The sequence below is a fragment of the Epinephelus moara genome, chromosome 18 (assembly GCF_006386435.1).
Source record: "Epinephelus moara isolate mb chromosome 18, YSFRI_EMoa_1.0, whole genome shotgun sequence".
Classification (NCBI taxonomy): domain Eukaryota; kingdom Metazoa; phylum Chordata; class Actinopteri; order Perciformes; family Serranidae; genus Epinephelus; species Epinephelus moara.
The window spans coordinates 30156354-30182092 of NC_065523.1; the positions used below are offsets into that span (position 1 = coordinate 30156354).

The 25739-nt window shown below is 41.8% G+C and overlaps 1 protein-coding gene across 1 annotated transcript in view; it reads left to right on the plus strand.

The window, feature by feature from the left end:
* The window catches only part of grin2aa (glutamate receptor, ionotropic, N-methyl D-aspartate 2A, a), a 224547-nt gene that overhangs the window by 153268 nt on the left and 45540 nt on the right, over positions 1-25739 (plus strand). Inside the window, exons 6-7 of the mRNA XM_050068570.1 lie at positions 8369-8483; positions 21464-21666. Coding sequence (XP_049924527.1) covers positions 8369-8483; positions 21464-21666 — 318 coding nt within the window. The remainder of the gene's footprint in view (positions 1-8368; positions 8484-21463; positions 21667-25739) is intronic.

Consider the following 25739-nt stretch of genomic DNA (forward strand, 5'->3'; position numbering starts at 1 on the left):
GCAACACTGAGAAAAATAGCTCAGGATCATTTAGAAGTTAAAAAACAAACAAAAAACTACAAAGATACAGGGAGTTTCAAATACTGCTATAGATGTTGGAGTTTCAAATACCCCATATAATTTATTCATGTGTTTAATTATGGTCTAAGCTAAACTAAGTAAAAATTTAACAGAAAAGCACATTTAGACCTTCGTTACAATGAATCATCTAATACTTTAAATTTCTACTACATTTTTTTTCAATTTGTGACCATGTGAGAAGTGCAGTGACCTTATGTAATGTGTAAGGAAGCACAGGCTATTTTGACTACCACACTGATCCAACGTTGTAGAATTACAACATAGACATAACAAGCTATAAATCAAATTTGATGAATGTTTTCCAAAATAACTAAACATGTACATGTTCTAGACATTGTAATAAACACAAAAAAAAATATTTAAGGAATTTTACTTACTTTAATCCTGACAAATCCAGTCATGCAAAAAAAGGAGATGAGCTCAATGGGAAGTTTGCAGGTAGAGTGAGTTCATGGCCAGATGACCAGACCTATAAACACTTCTTCTATCCAATAGCATTGTGAGGACAAACAATAGGATCCATTAACTATGTAAATGTGGTCTTGAGAAAAAAAAAAACATTTGCAGGCCTTTTTTTAGAATTGTTAAAAGTGATGTTGTAAATTTACAACAGTGGGTTTTACAGGGTTAACCCAAACAATGTGTCATGTGACTGCAGTTGGTTCAGGTTGAGGTCGGAACACGTTCTCACCACAAACGAACCGCACCAGAGTTTGTTTGTAACCAGACTGAGACTACCTCTTCAAGAAGGTCTCAATCCGGTTGTTTTGGTGCACACCTGAGTGTGATTGCTGTGTTCACACCTGCCCAAAAGAGCCGCACTTAGTGGGGAAATGAATTTGAGTTCTATTGAACCAAACCAAACAGGGCAGGTGTGAAAGCACCCTTATATTCCTGATATGTGGTCAGTTTATCACACCTGTTTGGAAATTTGCTGCAGTGTTTTCAGAGATGTGCGAGAGTCAGACCAGCCATCAGTCATGTGATCCAGTCATATTGCTTAAGTATAGTTCAGTGTAAATAGACTCTTGGCAATGGCATACTTAATCAATCATTTAGTCGGCAGTATGCGGATACAGATTAAGTATGAAGTAGGCATTGTGTTAGCATGTGATTCTGAACAGCTGTGTTTGGACATTTTAGCATTTTAGCTAATTAGCTTTTAGCAGGACTGTTTTATCCAGCGTCGCTTTTTTCTTTGATTCAGGTCCTGTCTTTATGGTATAACAAACTTAATTAGAAAATGTTAAGTCATCAAAACTGACTCTCAATCAAAGGAAACAGGCCGGTATATTGGCTTTAGTAAGGCAAGCTGTGACTGCTCTGCATAGTCTTTACAAGATAAGGTGCAGTCAGTGTGGTCATCTTTTCATACCTGTTTTGCAGTTGCTAAAAATTTAACATATTGTGTTTTTTGAAAATTGCACGTTACTATGGCGTATTCATTGTTATATAAGAATACTGATTCCATGTTGGCCAGTCATGCTGTGTTTTTTCCTTTGTTGGGCAGAGCAGTTGTTTGTATTGTGTCTAACAGCCAACTATAGCCGATGATTGACAGCTGGTGTTTTACATCTCGGAGATAAATGAACCATCAAGTTGCTTTTGCTTTGACTGCTCAGAGCGAAGAGACAGGGAGAGATGTGGGACTGCAGAGCGGCAGATATGAAGGGGGTTTAGTCAGTGTGAACTACTGCAAACCCCCATTGCACAAGAAGTTTATTAATTTTTCATCAGAGGTAAGGGTATCTAAGGAAAGGTGCTCCAGAGTTGTGCAGGGATTCCTGAACTAAAACTCCATTTGCATATTGGAGAAAACCCACGAAACTCAAACTCGGCAGCAGTGTAAAGAATCCCCAAGCCGGTACACACATAAATCCTATTTTGTGCAACAAAAGAAATCCTGCTGAAGCAGCTGAGTGGACATGTGTTGCATTTTATGGTGCGACTGCAAGCTTGGAAAAGAGGAAATGTAATTGTTAGCATTAATCTTGTGCTGCCCGAACTCACACAGAAAAAATAACCGCACAAACATAATGTACACACACACCAGGGACAACAGGAGGGGCAGAGACTCTGCTAAGCTAGCATCTACTTCACCTTGTACAGTCATCATTCATGCCACACTTAACACATGCCACCTGAGGCTGAGTGTGTTTTCAAGTGACTACCCACCCTTGGGTTATCTTAAAAGACCTAAATCAGCACTGATAGCAGCTCCCATCTTTTTTTTTTTTTTCTCGCAGACTTCCCTGTCTTTGTCTCTCACAAGCGCAGTGAGTGTGTGTGCATGTGTGTGTGCTGTTGCAGTTCATAAATCATGGGTGCTGACAGTGTACATCATTGCTTTGACTGGTCCTTGTCTTTACGAAGGATAAATGTCTCTATCTTTTACACACACGCGGCATTATACGGTTCATCTTAACATCTTTGTGGAGACTCCTCTCCCTGCAGTAAAGCCGCCTCAGAGAGCAGAAAAGATGGCCGTCGTAGAGTCTCTTTCGAAAAAGTCATTGTTTCTCGTTGACATTTGTTAATCTCCATCGCTCGCTGAGTGCAGAGAAACAGCATAAATGGACAGTGTTTGGGTTTGGCCGTGGCTGCTGTAATGCAGTGAATGTATGCTCTTATTTGCCTGCTGCAGTGCACGTGTAGAGCTGGGTGCAGTGCCCCCCCCTCCCTCATCCCCCCTCCTCCCATCCCAACCCTTTTACTCCAAAATAAGAGGAAGGGAGGAAAAAATAACACCGAAGATATTTTTATCCCAACTCTGTCGAGGCTTAGTCCTCTTCCTCTCCCGTCACACTTCTCCTCTTTCCATCTCCCTCCCTCAATCTCCCATATCTTTACACTCGCACTTTTTTTCGGGTGCTCCTTCTCCGCTGTCTCCCCACCTCTGCACCCCCCCCCCCCAATAATGAATAGAGAGATTACTGATATAATGGAGGCTGGAAAGTGAGAGAAATTGGATCGCTTTACTATGATCTCAGTGCTACAGGGGAGAGGAAACATTAGGTGGAGAATTGTTGAGGTGGGCAAAGTAATTGTCTGTGTGTGTGTGTGTGTGTGTGTGTGTGTGTGTGTGTGTGTGTGTGTGCAGGGATGTTCATTCGGGGTTGTTTAGGGTCATCTTACAGCGTATACACTCCAGCCTGTGTCCGTATCCTAGCAACGCCCTATCAGGTCCACCTGTTTGATGGGCATTGGACCAAACCTACTCGCAGACACACACACACACACACACACACACACACACACACACACACACACACACACACAATCTGCCCGTCCTCTCTGCACCCTGTTGTTTTAGTTGTACACTATCAGGATGCGCCACTTTGATTTTCACATGAACAGCCAGTGACACAGCAGTCATGATAATGATGATAATTATATGTGTATGAAATAGGATGTTTTCTCAGTGGTGCCTATTTTTCATTTAGCCCGTTTGGAAAAGCTGACGGTTCAGTTCAACTGAATCTCACGTCAATTTTTGAAGCTGCAAGGGACATAATTTTAATGAAAAAACTCAGTGCTTTCATGACCTTAAATCACAACGAATGGTTTCAACTGAGACGTTGCTCCAAGCTGCAGATTCACACTGTTTGTTGAATAGAATTTAATAAATATGTCTTCTGTAGAGTAGAAAATAAGAATTGTCATGTTTTTGTTACCTTAGAATGAGCTGTTTCTATCTCCATAGCGTGCAGGTCCTCATCTTCAGAGTCTGCCATGTTGCACCGCCATGTTTCTACGGTAGCCAAGGCCGGACAAAGCGAACACTGGCTCTGGAAATGGGTCATTCATGTTTTTGCATTTTCACGTCGGCCATTTAGCAGCCGCTCTGTGACAAATAGCATCAGAAAAACCCTGAACTGTAACATTTAACTGCTTAGTAAGTGTTTTTTACCAATTCAAATCATTGGGTCCATTTGTTTTGAAGGAAACGAGATGTTTGCGGATAATTCGGCTCCCAGTAAAAACCTCCTGAGTGTCTGGATCAAACATATCGACCACTTAACACGTTTTTACACTACATTACATTCACACACAGTCACACACTGGTGCCTGAGGCGAGCATAGAAGGTTCTACCTGCTACTCAGTAACCATTCACACACACTGACACACCAATGGAACAGTCATCGTGAGCAATTTGGGGTTCAGTATGTTGCCCAAGAATACTTTGACATGCGAACTACAGGAGCCAGGGATCAAAATGCCAATCTTCTGATTAGTGGACGACCCACTCTACCTCTGAGCCACAGTCCATTTGTTTTGGAGAAAAGAGACCTCTGCTGATAATTCGGCTCCTGGTAAAAATCTCCAGAACACTGAGCACTGATTGAATCTTAACTGGGAGTTCACACTTGGCACATGGGTGAAGTTTCAGCTGGTTGCAATCTGCACTCCTCACTGCAAGATACCACTAAATCCTACACACTGTTCCTTTAAAGTTTTGCCTGCAGAATGGTCACTGGCTGGGAATTTTTTCCACAGGAAATGATAATTCAGTTTGTCTGAACATCCTCACCCGCTCCCCGAGAGCCTTACCAGGAAATAATTTTGTTTTCTTTTTCACCTTACAGGATGTGCTTCTCACACAGTCATATATTTCTAACCTCCAGCACAAGTTTTGACATTGTTACATCTGAGTTGCATCAGATAATAAAGCTGTAAATAACTTTTTTCTGGTGGTTTGTGTCAAAAGAATGAGCATGACAGAGAGTGAAAATAATACAAATGAGAAACAAAGGGGAGCAAAATGTACGGTAAGCACATGGAAAGAAGAGTAAAAACTCCTGCTGTGCGTGCGTGTGTGTGTGTGTGTGTGTGTGTGTCTGCATGTCTTCCAGATAGACGGTTGCAGAGCGCAGATTGGGCTCTTGTCTAAAAGAGCAGGCAAGGCGCTGCTATCGATTCCAGCACCTCTTCCTCGGCTGTAGTCGCACATAATTGGGTTCGGTGCTGCATCCCGTGTCCAATCAAATGGCTTAATACCACTCACCTGGTCGCTTGCAGGCCAATCAGATTATTTTAATCACAAAACCCACTCAATCCCCTTATCTCTGGCCGATTTCATCTGAGCATTGAGTGGCCATGAGTGTGTGTGTGCATGTGTGTTACCAGCAGCAATTTAAGGGGACATGTAGGTATCCTGAAATGTCACCACACACACACACACACACACACACACACACACACACACACACACACACACACACACACAAACACATAACACAGCCTATTTCTCCATTATCTCTGTCACCATCCTCCTGACTTGGCATTGTAATTGGTCTAGACTGCTGGTGTGTGTAACATGCAAGTGTGGGAGTCTGCAACAGCTTAAATGATAAAATTAATTTAATTAGCTTACTGTGAATTGACAATTACAGTCTCATCTGGCAGATCATGTGTTGGTTAATATTATGCATGGTATTAAAGCCAGGAATCTAAATTAATAGCCAACTGCTTACCAATCAAAGATTTTAAATTGGATGACATTTTTAAAAGTTTTGCAGGAACTGACATGCAGAGAATCAAAGACAGATATACAATATTTTTCTCTTTTTAAAGCTGAATTAAAGGACCGGTTTTTGAGATTTAAGCGGATCTAGTGGTGAGGATTGCAGGCTGCAACCAGCTGAAACTTCTCAGAGTTAGAATTCCTTCAGTGTTCATTATTTTTACCAGGAGCCAAATGTTCCTCTCTAGGTGATTAAAACCTGTTACACACCGAGCAAAGCAGTTTCACATTGCAAATCAGTGTTTCCCCACTGTTTGGCATGTTGCAGATGAGCTGCTAGCCCAGCACCAGCTAATGTGTGTTCACTTCTTTTCTGATCCAGATATTCAGGAGGTTTTTACTGTGAGCCAAATAATCCACAGTTCTCCTCTCCAAAACAAACTGACCCGTTGATTTAAACCAGTAAAAGCACTGAATAAAGCCGTTTCACATGACAAATAAGTTCTTTTCCTACAGCGTTTGGCATGTTACAGACTGGCTGCTAGCCCAGCACCTGCTAGTGTGTGCTCACCTAGTGTTCCAGCCTATTGATCCAGACCTCCAGGAAGATTTTACTGGGAGCCAAATAGTCTGCAGAGGTCTCTTCCTCTTCAAAATATGTGGACTCTGTGATTTAAACTGGTAAAAACACCAAATAAAGCAGATTCATGTTACAAATCAGTGTTTTTCCAATGCTGTTTGGCATAGGGTGACCATATTTTGATTTCCAAAAAAGAGGACACTCGGCCCGGCCATGAGATAGCCTACTTAAATGATACTCGCAGTTTACTCAAAGATGAGACACGGAGGTCTCCCTCTCCACGGAGCACCCACGGTGCACGCCCGGCCTGTTAAATAGCCTGTAACCATAGCAACTCTGTGACACAAAGTCAGTGCTTTAGTCATTAAATAATGTCGGGCTCGGTTTGGTTTCGGACATAACAAAACAGAATGACTGTCGGGTTCGGACAGAAATATGCGGCCCATGCCGCACTCTAACACACACACACACACACACACACACACAAGGAAAACCGGACATTATCATCAATTTATAAACACCCCCCGGATGCCCCGGACAGGAAAAGTGGACATGTCCGGGCAAAAGAGGACGTTTGGTCAGCCTAGTTTGGCATGTTGGAGACAGGCCACTAGCCCAGCACCTGCTAATGTGTGCTCACCTAGTTTTTGATCCAGACGTCTAGGAAGTTTTTACCAGGAGCCGAATTGTCCACAGAGGTCTCTTCCTTTCCAAAACATACTGACCCAGTGATTTAAACTGGTAAAAACATTAAATGAAGCAGTTTCACATTACAAATCAGTGTTTTTCTGATGGTGTTTGGCATGTTGGAGACGGGCCACCAGCCTGGCACATGCTAATATGTGGTCACCTTTATACTCTGATTACTTAGATCCAGATGTTCAGGAGGGTTTTTACCAGGAGCTGAATTATCCGCAGAGATCTCTTCTTTTCCAAAACAGACTCTTAAAACAGTAAAAACACTGAATAAATCAGTTTTATGTTAATATATCAGTGTTTTTCCGACACTCTCGTCACAGAGGAGCTGCAGTGCAAACGTCCCTATCTAGAGCCAGTGGAGGGTTTGTCCATTCTGAGCTACATTAAAAATATTACAGTGCAACATGGCAATGTCTATAGACGAGGACACACTCCCTTTGTAAATATAAACAGCTCATCCCAAAATAATGAAAACATGATCATAATTTTCAGGTGATTACACACTAAAGAAAACATACTTAATATATTATATTCCATTTCTGCCAATACATCCCCCTAAATCCTACACCCTGAACCTTTAAGATGATCTTTTGGCAGTATTGTCACCAAAATAAATGTCCTTATTATACATTAGCATTCAATGTGTATATCCGTGCCCCATTGATTGCACCGCCTCCATATACCACAGCGTGTGCCGGCACAATGTCGTACGCAGCATGAAACGGCTCACCTGCAGTGCTCCGCTGTGGCTTTTCAAAGACACGTCACGTGGGTCCATGTTCCATTTAGAAGTCCTCCCCGTCGCCCCGGCCCAAGAATGGAGTAGAAAGGAAAGAAAAGGGGAGCTGTCTCTCCCTTGTTGTACATGACCGCTGACAGAAGGAGTGAGGGAGACAGAGTGGGGGAAGACAGCCATGATTAATGTGGAGGCTATGTGGACCCAAGAATATCTTCCCACTGCCCTCCATCTTAGCTAATGTGACCTGCCATATGGGTCACTCATTACTATGTGTGTGAGTGTGGGTGGTGAGTGTCAGTGTGGACTATGTCTTTAGGTACTATCCATTGTCACTTTCTTTTATCTCTTTGTCTGATTTTCTGTGGAGCATTGAGCAATATACACACACTGCACTACCATACGGACAATACAGTACAATACTTTTATTGTGTCGTAACACTCACATTTCAAGGAATTTTGTCTGCTTACAGGTTACACCAGACACACACACACATTTTTTGTAGGATTTGAATAGATCTTTTTTTATCCCTCAGCATTACGCCTGGACTATCAATACAAAAGAGCCTGTGTGAATATTTCAGGATAGTAATACTAGTAGATTGTAAATGGACTTTTTCTCATGCTAATGTAATTCAATTTCCCTTTTCCTCTGTTTCTCCTCGCCTTCATTCATTTCTTCCCTTTTCTCATTCTCGGATTGTTCTACCTCCCCCCAACCCTGTCTTTGTCCTCATCTCTCTTACTTCTTCACCCTGTGCTCCACTCCTCCTCCTCCCTCTCCTTCTCCGCTCCTCTCACTCTCAGGTACATGATGAATGTGACATGGGATGGCAGAGACTTGTCATTCACAGAAGACGGCTACCAGGAATTCCCAAAGCTGGTGGTCATTGTTCTCAACAAGGAGAGAGAGTGGGAGAAGGTAGGACCTACATGTGGGTGTGTCTGGGTTGGTTTGTGTGTGCATGTGCAAAACATGTGGGCGTGTCCCTGTGAGTTCTTCCGGGCAGTATATCTGCCGCTGAGGACACCGAGGTCACATCTGCTGTGATATATGTGGGAATTGTGTTCATTGCACGATTACACATGTATTGCATGTTGGGTTTTTGAAAGCTAATTCTGGTATTTGTAGATAAAATGTTTTAAAATTTGCCAGTTTTTGTGCAAAAAAAATAATTATTCAAATTATAAGATAGTGTACCTGAAAGTTATGTACCCATTATGTTACTCTTCTGTCACTGACTACATTTACATGCACGCTAATATTCCACTATTATTCCAAACATGACAATATCCTTAATTTGATAAGAGTCATGTAAACAGCATATATTCCATTTGGATATTTCGTATTAGCCTTTATTCCAAATGAAGCATTTTCCGATGAAGACGTGGAATATGTAAGGGATAATGCCCTTTGAGGTATCTATTATCACTTTTTAATGGCCGACATGGAATCATCCAATGCACAGTGGAGGACAGTTGCCACGGTGAAGGCCATTAAAAAGTAATAATGGACACCTCGAAGGACATTATCCTCCTTATGCTATGGACACTTACCAAGAAATTAAATGTAAGAATATTAATTCATATTTTTAGGCTTTTTGCAATCAAAATCAAGTTTTTCACAAGCCAGGACTCAGTTTCCACCTGAGGGTTCGTCTAATACCTGGAACGATCATTACCATAAGGTTCTTATGCAATGTAGACATTATTTAGTACTCCAGTGAAAAGGACGTACCTGAGATATGAGTTAGCAGTGGAATATACAGAACCCTTTGACTCAGCTATTGAGAACCATTAGTAGCCAGAAAGCTAACATAACACTAGCAAGATTCAAAGTCAATTACGTTGTGTACGGTTGAAGGTAAATATAATTTGACAGTGTGTTTAACGACAAGACTTGCTAACTATTCAGGTATCCAGCAATGTCATTGTCCCCAAATCAATATCAAGGTGTTCGCAAACAAACAATACGCCATGTGTAACGATACTGTTGGTGCAGCCTGAAGTAGCGAGTTGAACAGCAGGTGGGATGTGAAAGTTCAGAGGGGCAGTGTAATACCTGCAGCATGTGTTATAGTTTCCATCCTGTGGTGTTCAGAGGTTAAGGCACTGAAGGACTACTCTCAGTATTGGAAATTAATTGTAAACAGAGGCTACTACATAGTGGGTGTCCATCATCAGTTTTTACCAGACACCCTGCAGCCGATCAGAATCAAGTCTTCGCCCAGACCATAGTATGAGCCCGTATATTAAGGTTTTTGGGGCGTTCTTTGAACATGTACGCAGCACATTTGGAATATCTGTCTCAGCTGGTGTCTTGCTGCAGTTTGCAAAACATGGCCTCTTGCCTGTTTACAGTCAGCTCTGTGGGTTGTACATAAACCAACTCGCCAAGAGTTTGTAAGGCTGGGGTAGAGATGTAGGGCCAAAAGAAAAGCCTACATTTCTGATTGGAAGAAGAAATGCACCTACTTTGAAACATTATATCAGCAGGTTTTTGGATATGCGCAAATATCGCAACACCGACCTTTCACGAAGGTGGTTGAAGGAATGAAAGAGGCAGGCTGTGTTCGCACGGTTGAACAAGTCCGCCACCGGTGGAGAACTTTGAAATGAATCCCATTGTGATGGAAAGCATCACAATGCCATCATTAGATAGGAAAGTCTAGGGTGAATTGGGGAGAGACAGAGGGGATGACATGCAGCAAGGGGCCAGACTTGGGATCAAACCCGCAGTTGCTGTGTCAAAGACGTAGCCTTTGTATTCTCATGTCATAAACGACATGTTAGGGCACGTTAACTGGAGTATGCATCGCTGCGTGTAAGCAGAAATATTAGTGTAAAATCCATTCTCATTAAACATGTGAACACCTTAATAGGAGCAATTTGTTTTTTGGAAAAAGGGCAAAAACTGGAACATTTTGTGCATGTAAACATAGTCAGTGTTTCTATGACACCAATATTCCTCATATAACATTAACGTAGACAATATGTATTATTTATACAATGCTCACACTACACTATAATATTTTTTATTGTATATTATACTGCATTGTAGTATATTATGCTGATATACTGTTAAATCACATTATATCCTATATTCTGTATCCATATTAATACAGACAAACACTAAATATCATTATTTAATCTCATTATACATTATTATATGTGATTCTGATGTATGCTGTTACTGTATACTGTGCTTTGCTGATGTTGCTGCTACTAATCAAACTACTGTTTCACTCCTGCCTTGTACTTTTACCTTTGATTGCTCTTGTATAGTTTCTATTTTTATTTTAATTCTTATTTCTAATTCATTTACTTTTAATTATTTAGGTTTTGCTGTCTGTACTTATTTCTGTCCTTGTGCTGCTGCAAGACCCGAATTTCCCCTCTGTTGATCTCTACAGGCTTATCTAACTTTTCTTATCTCAATTTCAAAGAAAAGAACATTATTTTTTAAAGAAAATACTTAAAGAATCGCATAGAGATTGGTTCTTAGGGAATTTGGACTGGCTGCACTGCTGGTGTTCCTGTTGTGCTTATGCTGCTTTCGTTTCCTGTATGTTTCTCTGTGTTGCCTTTTATGATCAATACTATTACCATAATTCAACAATTTCTTCTTATATATTTCGGCAACATACTGGTCAATACCAGTATATCTGTTATAACCACATATTGGCTGATGATATTGACCTACTCAATGTATTGGCTGAGCTCTAGTACGGATACGTTTCTTAATGTTTCCTGATTACTGACTGACACACTCTGTCCTTAACAATCAGCTAGTTTGTGCATTGCAAACCTACATAACAGACTATGACTTGAATAAAGATAATTGGGTAACACTTTACTTGAAGGTATCTACATAAGAGTGACATGACACTGTCATAACTATGACATGACACTGTCATGAACTTGTCATGAACATTATGTACATGTCATAAACATTTATGACTGCTGTCATTAAGTGTCATTCGTTTTTTGTAATGTCAAGTTGACATTGTTTGGGTTGTCTTGATTATGACAACTTGACATTAATTGAAGTGACATTACCAGAAGATGTCTTTGTCATGACAAGTTGACATTAACAAGAAATGCACCTCTCTTTGTGTTTATGACAAGTTGACATAATGATTATTATTGTTATGACAAATACATCTTCTGGTAATGTCACTTTAATTAATGTCAAGTTGTCATTATAAGGACATCCCAAACAAATTTAATGTCAACTTGTCATGACAAAGATAACTTCTGGTAATGTCACTTTAATTAATGTCAAGTTGTCATAATCAAGACAACCCAAACAATGTCAACTTGTCATTACAAAAACCGAATGACACTTAATGACAGCAGTCATAAACGTTTATGACAAGTTCATGACAGTGTCATGTCATAGTTATGACAGTGTCATGTCACCCTCATGTAGATACCTTCAAGTAAATTGTTACCGATAATTGTAGTTAGCAGTAAACTGCAAGAACAAAACCAGCAATAAGTGCTGAACACTAGTATTAAAAACGCTACCTCTATTTCATCATACGGATGATCAATGAGCTCATTTACCAACAAGCCCATGGATTTCCTTAACCAGTTAATGTGAGGAAGCTTCCATAAAGAAAATGGCTAAGTATTCTCGCCGTTGTAATGGACTTTAAATGGCAGCCATGTATCTTTATAGCCACATCTGGCTGCCCCGCACTGGCTTAAATTCAGCGAGGCTGAGAGGAAAAGTTTGAGAGACGGGTGGAAAAAGGGAGAGGTGTGGCTAAATGAAGGATTTAGATAAGGAAGAAAGGGAGATAGATGGTTATGTATTTTTGTCTTGTCCCTCTCTTCTGCCATCGCCCCCACTTTTTTGTCTCCTTCTTCCCACTGCCTCGCTTTCTTCTCTTCCCCACCTTCAAACTCCTTCCCTTTCCCTTTTCTCTTCTCCTCTCTGCTTCCATCTTTCCATCTTTTCCTTCATTTTTCCCCTTCATCCCTTCCCTTCTTCCCCAGTCCAGATAATCTGTGCACTCTGTCTGTCTTTAGCTGTGATTGCTGTTGTGCTCCCTGATAGCACCTCAAACCACAGTTAATCAAAACCTGAGACCTCTGTTATTGGGGTGGCAAGGGGTCACTGCTCTTGCATGTGTGTGCGTGTGTGTGTGTGTGTGTGTGTGTGTGTGTTTACCCTTCCACACTGGTTATGGACAGAAACACTTTTGGAGAGACTTGAGCTTCGACCAGTCTGTTTTTTTATTCAGGTCACACACGGTGTTCGCAGCGCGTTACAGTATTCGGTTTAGTTTGCCGCAATCCGCACAGTCTCCACCCAATCTTTGAGACTGGCTTTTTCATATTTCATACTGACACACACCCACACACACACACACACACACACACACACACACACACAAACCCTTTGTTGGTGTGCGGAGGGGAGGTAGAGTGTGTTGTTGTAAACAGAGAGCCTGTGAAATTGATCAGTACCACTTGACTGTGGTGCAGAGAAAGAGACTGAAAGCGAGAGAGACACGGAGACCCAAAGTGGAAACATAATTGGGAGCTGCTCTCTCTCTCTCTCTCTCTCTCTCTCTCTCCCTCCCTCTGGTGCAGCCGTCCCACCCATGCACCAGAAATCAGCAGCACACACACACACGGGGAAAGAGAGAGAGAGAGAGACTTCCATGATGATCAAGAGATAAAAATTCAGTAACTGCACTAAAATATGGATATGCACTAAAAATATAAAATGTGTCCCCTTGAGGCACAGGAGAAAGAGACAGGGAGAGGAGAGAAATATGGAGAGATACCGAGACGAGCGAGCGATGGAGACAGATGGGCCGTGATAGCGAGAGCAAATGAGCACGAGAAAAAGAGACACAAAGAGACAGAGAGAGGAAGAGTGAGGTGGAACTGAGCCACCAGCATGTGTATTTTTTTGCCCACTACAGGTGTGTAGCAGTCAGGTTTTCAAAGCATCCACACCTGCTGTTCTCTGCATCACACACACACATGCATGCAACACACAGAGTTCGTCAGATGATATATTTTTGAGTTTTGAGGACGAGCTTCCTTTAAAAGTGCACCTGTTTGGTCGGATGTGTATGGTGTATTTTCTTTAAATTTTTTTTGGGAGGATTATGTAATCGCCAGCGAATTACTGTTTTATTCAAAAGAAGCGCAGACTGCAGCAAATCATGCGGGTATATTTGACTGGATCAGAAGGCTGGATCCAGTGTGGCATTATGGGGGTTTATGCAAAATTAGGCTTTTATCTGGGGAAAAGAAATGTGGTGCAACAACGGAACAGATGTAGTAGCAAAAAGAAATGACAATTCAGATGGATGCGGCCTTGTTGGGAGTGGCGTATTTAAGTAATCGGCATGCATAAATGCGTAGAAACAAAGAAGGTACATGGTTTGCCTTTTTAGTGTATCTCCATATCATAAAACGCTAATGTGCTGTAATGATGCTGCGTCCAGGGAAGGCAATAAATTAATTCAGTGTTGGTCCAGTATTGAACAGTTTTAAGGAGCTTGCTTTACTTTGAGGATAAATATTAATCACACACATATATGCAAACATAAAATTATTCTCACTTCCACCTTATTAGGATATATGGCGCCATCATCTTTGAAGCTCATTAAGCCACAGCGTTGTTAGCAAAGATGTTTTGGAATAGTTGTGCTTTGAGCTAAATGCTACCTTAAACCAAAATATTGGACGTAAGAAAATGTACTGTTGGTGATGCTAGAAGAAAAGGCAAGGGATCAGCAAAGTTATTAGATTTCCTCCTCAGCGGGACATGAATGTCTGTGCCAAATTTTGTAGCAGTGCACCCAACAGTTGTGAAGACATTTCTTCAAAACCACAGATTTGAACTTCATGGTGGCGTTAAAGGAGCAGTCAGAAGATTCATCCTCTCGGGACCGTGAATATATGTATGTACATGTATATTCAGCCATCCAGTAGTTGTTAAGATATTTAAGTCTAGTCCAAAATGGTGGATGGCCTGACTGAACAACTGATAGACGGATACTGCCATCCCTGGAGCCATGCTGCTAGCATGGTTTAAAATGGACTTAACATCATTTCAGTTAAGAGAGACAAACATGACATTAAAAGTATTTGAGGCACAAAGAGGTATTCCAGTTACCACAAGAAAATGCTGGAGCCTATCCCAGCTGACATTAGGCGAGAGGCAGGGTACACCCTGGACAGGTCACCAGACTATCACAGGGCTGACACATAGAGACAGACAACCATTCACACTCACATTCACACCTACGGGCAATTTAGAGTCACCAGTTAACCTGCATGTCTTTGGACTGTGGGAGGAAGCTGGAGTACCTGGAGGAAACCCACGCTGACACAGGGAGAACATGAACGCCTGTGCAACTGTTCAAAACCAGCAAACACCAAATGAGGTTGTTTTGTTAGCTAATCACTAGCCTCGCGTCACCAGGCCCATTTCTATTCACTCTGAATTTTGTCTGGATTCTGGTTCCGGTCTAGAGAGCGGATCCAGAATTCACCAAATTCATCAAAGTAAAAGTATTCACCAAAGTAAAACTTTAAATTCTGGCGCACCATCGATTTGGGGTGATGAGGGGTGTAAGAAAATCAATTAACTTAATGGCTTGGGGCTTTTCTTGTAAATTATATTCTTTAAATTAAAAAGTTTCACCGCATTTTTATTAGCTTGGTGCTTTTATTTTGATGGAAAGGGGCATCCATCGAATTCTGGATCCTGTCTCTCTCGCCCTGGTTCCGGTTCCTTACCAAAACGGCCACTAACGGCCCCAGACTAGCTAATCACTGCTAGGTTTCCAGCAGCTATATGGTCACCAAATATGGGTGTTTTTTAGTGACCCGTCGATGTGTTTCCACTGGGGATAGTGTCATGAAAAGTGTTTGTTTTTTATGGTGACATCACTGCATTTCCTGCTGGGATTGTGCCACCAAAGATGGATAAAATCTTATCCATGTGTGCCTAGATCTAACCAGACCACAGTGTTGAAATGTTAATGTATTCACTTAATAATAATATACTGATAGTTAATAGCCAACATTTATTCTGAGCACTGAACTTGAAGAGGTTGAACAAGTCAAAGTCCTGAATGCTGATGATAGTTGAAATAAGCGGTCTTGAAAATAACAAAATCCATCCGACAGTGTAGAATAAATATGTATTAATTGACTCCTGAGCTTTGAGAATTCAAAACTCACGGTATGAAATCAGAAACAAAGAGCAGTCAAGTAAAAAACAAAACAAAAAACACACCATGTCATGGTTGGTGCAGCTTAAAGGAACTACACAGCAACGAATCAATTACATGGCAGAAGTGATGATGAATTTGCTCATTGCATTCAGAGTTACAGTGCAACCTCACCGACTGAATGAGAAAAGTGTATTTACCGATCAGAACCAGGATGTTATGTTTTATTCCTGCTGAGTAGATGGAGTGTGTAAATTGCTTCAGGAACTGCTGCAGTGTTAGCAGCCAGTTCACAAAATAATTATTACAGACAGCATGGGATTTGTGCTTGGAGAATCACAATATGGAGAGGAGACACACACACAAAAAAACCCATGTGCATACACACACACATGCTTTCGAATCAACACACATGCGCACAATTTGGTTCCAGGCCTCACTGTTCTCTGAGTCTTTATAAAAGCGCTTCACTTTAAGGAAAGATGTCTAAATCCATGGATGTGGTTTTCTCTCGCTCTTCCGCTCTGTCATCCACTTTCTCTCTGCCCTTGTTTTTCAGACACACACACACACACACACTCTCACAGGCATGCACGTATATCCTCACACATGCACACAGGCACACACACATATAAACAGAGCAGGCGTAGGAGAGGGAGAGCAGAATCCATTTTCCCGACATAATTTTGTCTGACAGGAGTGACAGATACTGTTTTATGACTGAATGGGTTTCTCCACGCTATTAGGAACTCATTCTCCCATAATGCAACTTGCCACTGCGATAACTCTCCCGGTGAGACTGGCACAGAGAAGGTGCTCAGTTGTAAGAGCACTGACCCTTGTTTTTTCTTTATTCTTTTATCATTCTCTCTCGCTTGTTCAGCCACGTTCTGGTTGATTGTAGCCCCTCGAGTGTGTACGAGTGTATCCGTGAGTGTGTACGAGTGTGTGTGTGTATAGGTCACACACACGGAATGAGAGGAAAAGAGGAGACAGTGTGAAATAGATGAAATAGAGAGCAAGACACGCAGGTACAAAGAGCAAGGCCTTTGAAAGTAAAGATAAATAAACCGAAAAGAAAAGTAGAGGGAACATAAAAAAAAAGGAGGGCAGGTTTGAGGTGATAAAAGAAAGAATAGTAGATGAAACAAAACAAGGGATTTCCAGAGGAAAAAAAAGAAAAGATTACGAGAAGCAGCTCTTCTGGGGCAGAGTGTCATCTCATCTCCAAGTGGCTCTGAATTCGTCACAGGGTGATGGTGCGATAGGATTGCCGCCATGGGATGTTATAATGCGGTAATCCCACAGGCCCTATCACCATAACCTCCCACTGGCCTCGCTGTCACATTACACACACACACGCACTCATCTCTATGTATTGTGTGTGTGTGTGTGTAATATCTGGTATTTCATACGAGGAGATTCAGCAATTTGCTGCCTGGCCGGTCGATAGAACGAATCCTCTCTCCTCTCTGGGCATTAATTTATAACCCCTCTTTCTTTAATTAGAGAGAAGGAGAGACAGAGAAGAAGAGGGAAGAGGAGAGCAGGAGGACAGGATATCAGGAGAGCTGCTGAAGTCAGCTCATTCTTCCCCTCCTCTTCCTCCTCCTTCTCTTTTCCTCCCTTTTTTCCAACCATCTTCTGAGTGGAACATTTATCTCTGCTTTGAGTTTATTGATTCATCAAACCAAATCAGGGCCAGTCCTCAGAAGCTTATATTAGTGATTGAATGGGTCAATCAGACTCGGGTTGGATGTCTGTTTCCAGGCTTGTCATGTATACTGTTTCTTAAAGGGACAGTTCACCCCAAAAATCAAAAATACATATGTTTCCTCTTGCCTGTAGTGCTGTTTGTCAATCTAGATTGTTTTCATGTTGGAGACATCGACTGTAGAGATGGAGCCATAGATGGGACTGTTATTGTTGCACTCAAAGCGCCAAAGAAATACATTTGAAAAACTCAACAGCAGTGTCTCTTTCCAGAAACCATTACCCGGTTACTCAAAATAATGCCACAGACCTTGTGAGTCCAATTGGTGGAGTCCAATTGCCACATATAAAATTACTTGGCACTGCTGTATGTCCGATATAGCAGGTGCACTACAGACTCCAGTCAGCTGAGGCGGCATCTTGCAGTTTAGTGTTCTCTAAAGTTGAATGGGGATAAAATTGTTCATCATTCAGTTGTGTGGCTATACTAGACTTTCAGCTTGTTATTGAAAACAAGTGAAACAAGTCATTTTATGGGGTTTTTATGGGCTCAGAAATTGTATCCACTGATTTACAAATGTCTCTTTCACTATACTATGTAAGTCAATGGGAAAAAGACTTTTTGGGCTGCAGAACATCACATGATGCAGGGGCGATTGCTCTGAGACAACAAGGGAGGCTGAACTTCCCCTAAAATTTCATAGAAGAAATGGTCAAATATGCACTATTGAATTTACATTACAATAAGAATTCACATTGCATTAAACGTGCGCTAGGATGCGTTTAACATCATGACTATGATGTTCAAACGTCAGCTGTTTATCACCAGTTTTCAAACGCGACCTCCCTGTCATACATTCTCGTGTCAGCACGGTGGACGCGGAGCCTCCAAGCATTCCTATGAGACAGCGCTGAGCAGGTTTTTTTCATGCAGCAGAGCGAGACGGTCATTGGATAAATACATCAAAATCGTCCCTTCCAAGGAGGCTCAGCTTCCCTGGGACCTAATGGAGCGGTAGGCGGGAGAGGACGCTCAGTGTATGCATGATGATTGGAGGAATTGTCTAAGAGGCTGAACCCCTTTTGTGATTGACAGCGCTTCACATTTCCAGCTCAGTCCCATGGGGATATTTGCGAGTGGAGTCTTCTGACAGAGTGCCATCTGGAGTTCCTTATTTCCATAAGCCATATAGCTCATTTTCACACAGTTAGGTGTTTAAACCTATCTGAAAGTCTTTGAGGTGTGTTTTGCTTCAATTAAATGTTCCTTTTATAAGTTACCGCCTCGCTACAATATGACAATTTTTATGATGTAAACTTAAAGTGAGCTTCCCCTGTTTGAAAGACCAGCAGCCGCCACTGACGTGATGGTGTAATTACACTGTTTGGCCACTAGGAAAATTAGCTTCAAAGTCCAGTGCACTTCCTGGGGGCCTAGCATCTACTCATGGACGAGGGGTGTGTGCTTGTTACAGTGCGAGATGTAAACATTAATGGCAAATGCAGGAATTCTTCTTCGTGGGGATTCTGTTTCTAAGTGTAGCTTGGTCAGGAAAAAAAGCAGTTTCTACATAAAACTGTTTACAACAAGGTCTGAGGATTATCCTGAGCCAGTGCCTTCCAGTTCTATTATATTGGACATCTCTATGGCGGATATCTCCAACACTCTGCAACTCACACCAAAACAGTCTAGATTGATAAATAGCGCTACACACAAGAGGAAAATATGTACTGTCCCTTTAAAGGTGCAACAAGCTGTAAAACCAAACATAGTAGATCATTGTAGAATTAAAAGGCTGTACTGAATAGGCACTTTGCATTATAAGTGCTTGCACTGTAGTTATTTAACCATAGAAGGAATTTAATTTAAAACAAAAAAAGAAAGAAAAAAAAGTTCTGGTCTTCCAGAAAAAAAGTATTTTTGTCCATATCTAACAAGAAAAATTCAGCACAATGTTTTCTAGTTAAAGCACCCATGGAGTGTGTAAATCATCTCAGCACATGCAGCTGGTAACTGCAGCTTTAGGGTCTTACTAAGACCACAAAATGATGCCAAACTGTTTGTACAATCGTTTTGAACCCACACTCTTTTCTATTTATTCCCTCTCTGACTCATCTTTGTTGTTGTTTAGTTTTTTCCTTCCAGAATCCTTTCATTTCTGTGAAACAAGTCTGATTATGCACAAATTCTCCGCTCACTTTTACATTACCAAACCCATTTCCTACCTCCCAAACCCCTTTAATACACACACACTCACACATGTGTGTGTGGAGCTAAAGGCACGTGCTCACTCGCTTGTGAAATGCAAAACAGCTGGGGTAAGACAGATAGACAAATGTGGCCGTTCCCTGGAGAGTGAAGGTGACACACAAGAAACTTCACACATGCCACCTCAGCATACCGTCCTGCCCACACACACACACACACACACACACACACACACATACTCCTAGAGATGTAGCCGACAGCAGAGTGAGATGTTGACGGTGGTGCCGACTAAGAGCGGCAAAAAGACTCTAATCCCTGTCAGAGGATAGAAAACCACTCAAAGCAAAACAATTAAAATGCTAATTTCACTTCCTCCTCTCTGCTCGCCTGTTAATGACTTAGCCAAGCATGCAGCCTGAGCAACAACATGTGTGTGTGCTTGCATATATATGTGTGTGTGTGTGGGTAACAACAACTGTCCAATATCACTCCAGGGTCAAAGAGGTGACAGATTAGCATGCCTGAATAATGTATATTTACAATGTGTGTGCATTGCTTATTTATTTTTAAAGATTTAGTACACACACCAAAAACAAACATTTTCAGTATCTTTACTTTTCTCCATTTGTTACTGCCTCAGACATCCACACATTTACGCCCTTATGAGTGATAATAAGTGTGTGATACAGAAAAAAACCTTCGGCTGTAAAGCCAGATATTCCACTCCACACTGCAGCAGTGTTGCTGTATGAGCCGAGGAGGAAGAACGAGTGAGAGAAGGAGAAGAAGAAGAAGAAGAGAGAAAGACTTTTGAAATGGAGGGAAAGAGTGAGAGCGAGGTTTTGCCATTTTCTGGCTCCTGTAACATTAATAATTGAGAGTGGAGCAAAGCCTCGCTGGCTGCTGCTGTCTCTTTCTCTCTGCCTCTCCTGTCTGACACAAACATACGTAAATACACACACACACACACACACACACACACACACACACAGGTGTAGGTGAGTAAAGAGCATCCATAGGGGAATCTGTGACATCACAGCTCTGAAAACTTTCTGAATTATTAACAGAGTCGCAGCGCTGTCACACTTCCACACCCCCCTCCTCATATATGTTTGCATTCATAGCCACTCTGTTTGTCCCCCTGTGTGCATTTTGTCATGCATCCCTACACACCATGTTTTAAATCTGTTATGTTGTACCCACTGTCGTACCTGTAGTCACATTTATTATGGTCTGTGAACATGTGTACTGATTTGAATGTTTTTTGTGCCAAAAAAGCAACATGTAACATTTAAAGGAAATGTTAACGTGTGTCTACATTTGTAATCCTCTCCACTTCCTGTCTGCTTTGAGTTATTGGGCAACAGATTACAGCAGTTAGGAAACTACCAGGTAAAGAAAGGTAACACATTGCATTTTTCCTGCCATGTTATGATCACTGAGGGGTGGACATGATTTTCCCACCACTTCCACTTCCTGTCTGCTTGTAACCATTAGCTCTGAGGGCATCAGACTTGCCGAGTAGCTAGAGGCACTGTGTTTTTTAAATATGAGGTCATGGGTCTAAACCCAACAAAGTGATGCTGTTACAGAAAGTGGCTGATTCCCAACCTGCTCACTTATTATGAAGTATTGGATGAGATCCACACCCTCTGTAAATGCCTAAAAATGTAAGTCCAACTATTCCAGTTTTTAAGTGACTTAACAATCTCGTTGAGCGTAACTCATTTTATCATCTCGTCTTTGTTATCCTCCCCTCCTTCCTTCCAGATGGGGAAACTGGACAACCGCAGCCTGACACTAAAGTACCCAGTGTGGCCGCGCTTCAACTCCTTTGGTGATGCCGAGCTTGACGACAATCACCTGTCCATCGTGACGTTAGAGGAGAAACCTTTTGTTATTGTGGAGGACGTGGAAAGGCTCACCGGTACTTGCATGAGGAACTCAGTGCCCTGCAGGAAGCACATTAAAGAGTAAGTCTGCCGTCTAGCTAGCTAGCACTGTTGCTCTCATTGCAAATCACCTGATATTTCCAGGTCCAGTGGTCTGACCACTGCTTTGAATGTGACTCTTGAAAATGTGGATTAACAGGCAAAGTCTAAAAGATATTTCATCGCCTCGAAAATTATATCATATTTATCATTATCCAGTGTATTATCAATTACATAATTGACCACTGCTCTTAAGCATTTAAGGGTAACTTAGGTAGTTTTCAATCAGGGCCCTATTTTCCCATGTACCACGAAATGCAACCACAGAACAGGCTGCAGTGTAACCACTTGGGGCATGTGCGCACTTTCAGTTTACATCCACTAAAAGTGCTTGTTTTTGCCACTGACAGGCTCACATTATTGCTGTAAGTGTCATGTCTAACAACATTATGGAAAGGATCCCCACAGAGATTAACATTTTTTGTTAAAGAGTAAGATCTTACTTGTTTTTTGTTTAGCCCTATGGGCCCGAACGACACATAGCGCGTCCAAATTCACACCTGTTCTTCTCTATTGATTTTCTCCGCGACCGTGCGTCATAGCGAGAAGCCATGCATATCACGTGAATCAGCAGAATCGTAGCTTTCCGACAAGGCCAAGCACTTGTCAGTAGTCCAATGTGTTCACAGCGAAAAAAAAAGATAAATTTACACTAAAATTATGTATAACAGAGCTTTCATACAGCTCTGCACACACATTACTCTTGGATGGATTACTCGCGAATGCAGGCTCGCACAAAAATGCCACACATATCACATGAAAGCGCAGGACTAGAGCTTTCCACTGATACAACACACATCATTGTGCTGTCATCCCATCATGCTATAAATCCAGATCAATTGTCTACAAAATAATAACCTGACGAATTTCTTTACAATCCATTATACAGATCTTGTTATCAGTCACTTCATATANTCTTCATATATGGCAGAATATGTCAACTTCCAACTTGCTATGGTGAGATACATGTAAAAATGTAAGAATTTAGGCACACAGATTTGTTTTTTTCATTGATATAAAAATGAATATAAAATACAGGCACATAGAAGGACATGGACAAATCTGGTTAGCCCAGGTTGTCCTTAAAAAAACAAGATATAGCATGTGTATGTAGCCTTTATAATGACTGTGATATGAGCTTAAAAATAAAGGCAATAAAAATACCCCAAAAACGCCTAGGGCCCATAGGGTTAACCTGAAACAGCCTCAAAATCACTGTCATCAAACCCACCAGGCTCCATTTAAATAAACAGTGATTTCATCATGGTAAAACACACTTAATTCAAAGTCAACAGAAACAAAACCAAACTCACAATATATGCCCTTGTTCATTTTCTACTGTTCCAACAATCACCAACTCTGGTATGGTTGAAATAAACCCTTAATTCACCCAGTTAGATGTGAAAGTATGCTCGCTCTGTACTCGCTAAAATTACTGTTTTTTCAAATGGAGTTTGGTGGCTTTGGTGACAGCCATTTTGGAACTGTTTCAGGTTAAAGAAAACAGGATCTTACTATTACCCTGCTATGCTAAACCTGGCTCGTGCATGAACTAAGGCTAGCAAGCCCATAACTTCATGCCTCTCCCTACGTGTTGCATTAGACATGAGAAATGTACCTGGACTTCCCTGGGTGAGTGTGACCTCTCCTATCTCGGAGGGGGTGTCGTTGACTAACGGCCAGGCCACTGCTCTTGTTCCTCGTGACCAGTTTGCTTGGACCGCACTCTGCTGGAAACCCCTCGGGTGCCCTTCCGTCAGACCAGTCGACTGGCTGGCTCGATCTTCTTCGTGGTCATTCAGAGTGAATGTGTATTTGCATGGACAATTCGTGATGGCGTGTCATCGGAATGTCTTGCGTCTGGCATCTCCCTTGTGGCGTGCCCGCTCAGCTCAAAGGCCTCTCCAGCTAATGAGTCATTACCACCAACTCCCAAGTGTGACGTCAGTGCTGACCCTGCCGCGTACCACCTGCCTAAACCACAACCACAAGACATTCATTAAACTACCAGTAAGGCTATCGTAACACTTACTCTTTAACAAAAAGGTCTTTCTCTGTAAGGATCCTGTCCATAATGGTATCAGAACCTGAGAGTACCAATCTGAGCCTGTCAGTGGCAAAAACAAGCACTTTAAGTGGACATAAAAATCAACACTGCGAGCATCTCGCTCAATACTGGGCCACTTTCAAAACTGTTGTTCCTATGAGTCACGTAGACAGAAAAACATGGGATAAAAGGTCCTGGTTGAAAAATATTAAGGTTACCCTTTAGGCTTATTGCAAAGAAACTATGAGCTCCGAGACATTTAATGCAAAGTGGTGAAATAAGTAATTCACCATTTCTATTCTTTCGGCATAAAATATATTAATATATGGTGGTATTAATGGTTCAAGACTTAATTTACAACACAATGACACTGACAGAAATAGAATGTGATGCAGTCTACTAATTCACTGATTGACAGGCAATTTTGCATGTGTGAAAAATGGGACTAAGCATTACAGAAAATTAGGTTCCATTTTATATGAGTGCATTGGTAATGAGAAGGGGGTAAAAATTGCATAATTTCCCAATTCCTTCAGCACAGTCGTTTTGTTGCTCTGTGTTGCTCTCTCTCTCTCTCTCTGGCTTCTCTCATGAGCACGGGGAAGAGATGCAGTGTGATCTATGCAGCAGCTTCTTTCCTCCCCCTGAAAATGGAGGCAACTGCTGAACTCAGCAATTTACTTCCTTTCCTTACCAATTTTCTCTCTAACGCCCAAATACTGCTAGCCCCTTGCTATATTATGTTCCTGAAGTATACGCACACACACACAGTGAGGAGGCTTAGGGCGTGTGTGTATGTGTGTGTGTGTCACTGAGTGGCTTGAGTGCTGCTGAATCAAAGCATGTAATTGGTTTGTAGATAATTTAATATTATTTCTCTCCACTGGAACACACACACACACACACACACACACACTTACAGTGAGATTGGCATATATACTACACACTTTGCGTCAGTCTCACCACTGCATTCATACATGCATACAAAGTTACTGACTGTAACTACTACATGAGCACACACACACATGGCCGCACACACACACCAACAGAGCTGATTAGGCGGTAATAGGGTCCCAGGGAAGAGGCCAACAGAGATTTTCATCCAGAATGACTGTGAAGTAGGGCGGAGGATAAAACATCTCCAAGGAGGAACACAAACACACACACAAGTTCATATACACTCTCTGTTGCCACATGTCCACTCACTCACAGGCCAATGCATCCAGGGCGCGTTCCTCCCTCCCACAGCGCAATTCCCTCTCAAGCATCCGTAGTGTCCATTTGGAGAAAGAGGGATAGATGGAGGGAAGGAAAGAGGCAGAGTGAGAGGAGTCGTGGCCGGGCTGGATCGGGGGATGGAGGACTATCCATGCATGCAGAACCACAAATTCACTCATCCAGGCTAGGCCTAAGAACAAGCCATACTCACACACAGTCTCACACACACACATACCCCAAACCGCCCTCTCTGGAGACCCCTCGGGCCCTGTAGCGTTTCTATATCAAGTTGGCCCTGGCAACTTCACAAACAGCCTCCATAACATCACATGCTCTCACTGCCTGAACTGTACTATGGCCGGCCTAAATGGGTACACTGTGTTCATGGATGCAGCTATTACAGCTCTGGCCTATATGCTTGCTCTGTCACTGCCCCTACCAGCTGAACCTGCCAGATACTTGACTCAGTTGTCCTTGTTTCTGTTGTTGTTATTATCACAGATCCCACTGTATATATCCCCTTCCATCTCACTTATTATGTAGTTACATTGCAGTTACATACTTAGAGTAGACATACCTACAGTACTTTCCTGATTAACTGGGTCTGCCGAGTGTACTTGCCAAATGCATCTTACAAATTAGGAATGTTTCCTTTTTTTCTGTGTAGAAAACTTGTGATTTAATTAGGGTTTGTTGAAGCTATTGAATTCTTTTAAAAGCACACATACTCTCACAATATCTTTTTTACTCTCTCATTGTCCCTCTCTGCAAGTCTCTTTGTCCGTTTTCC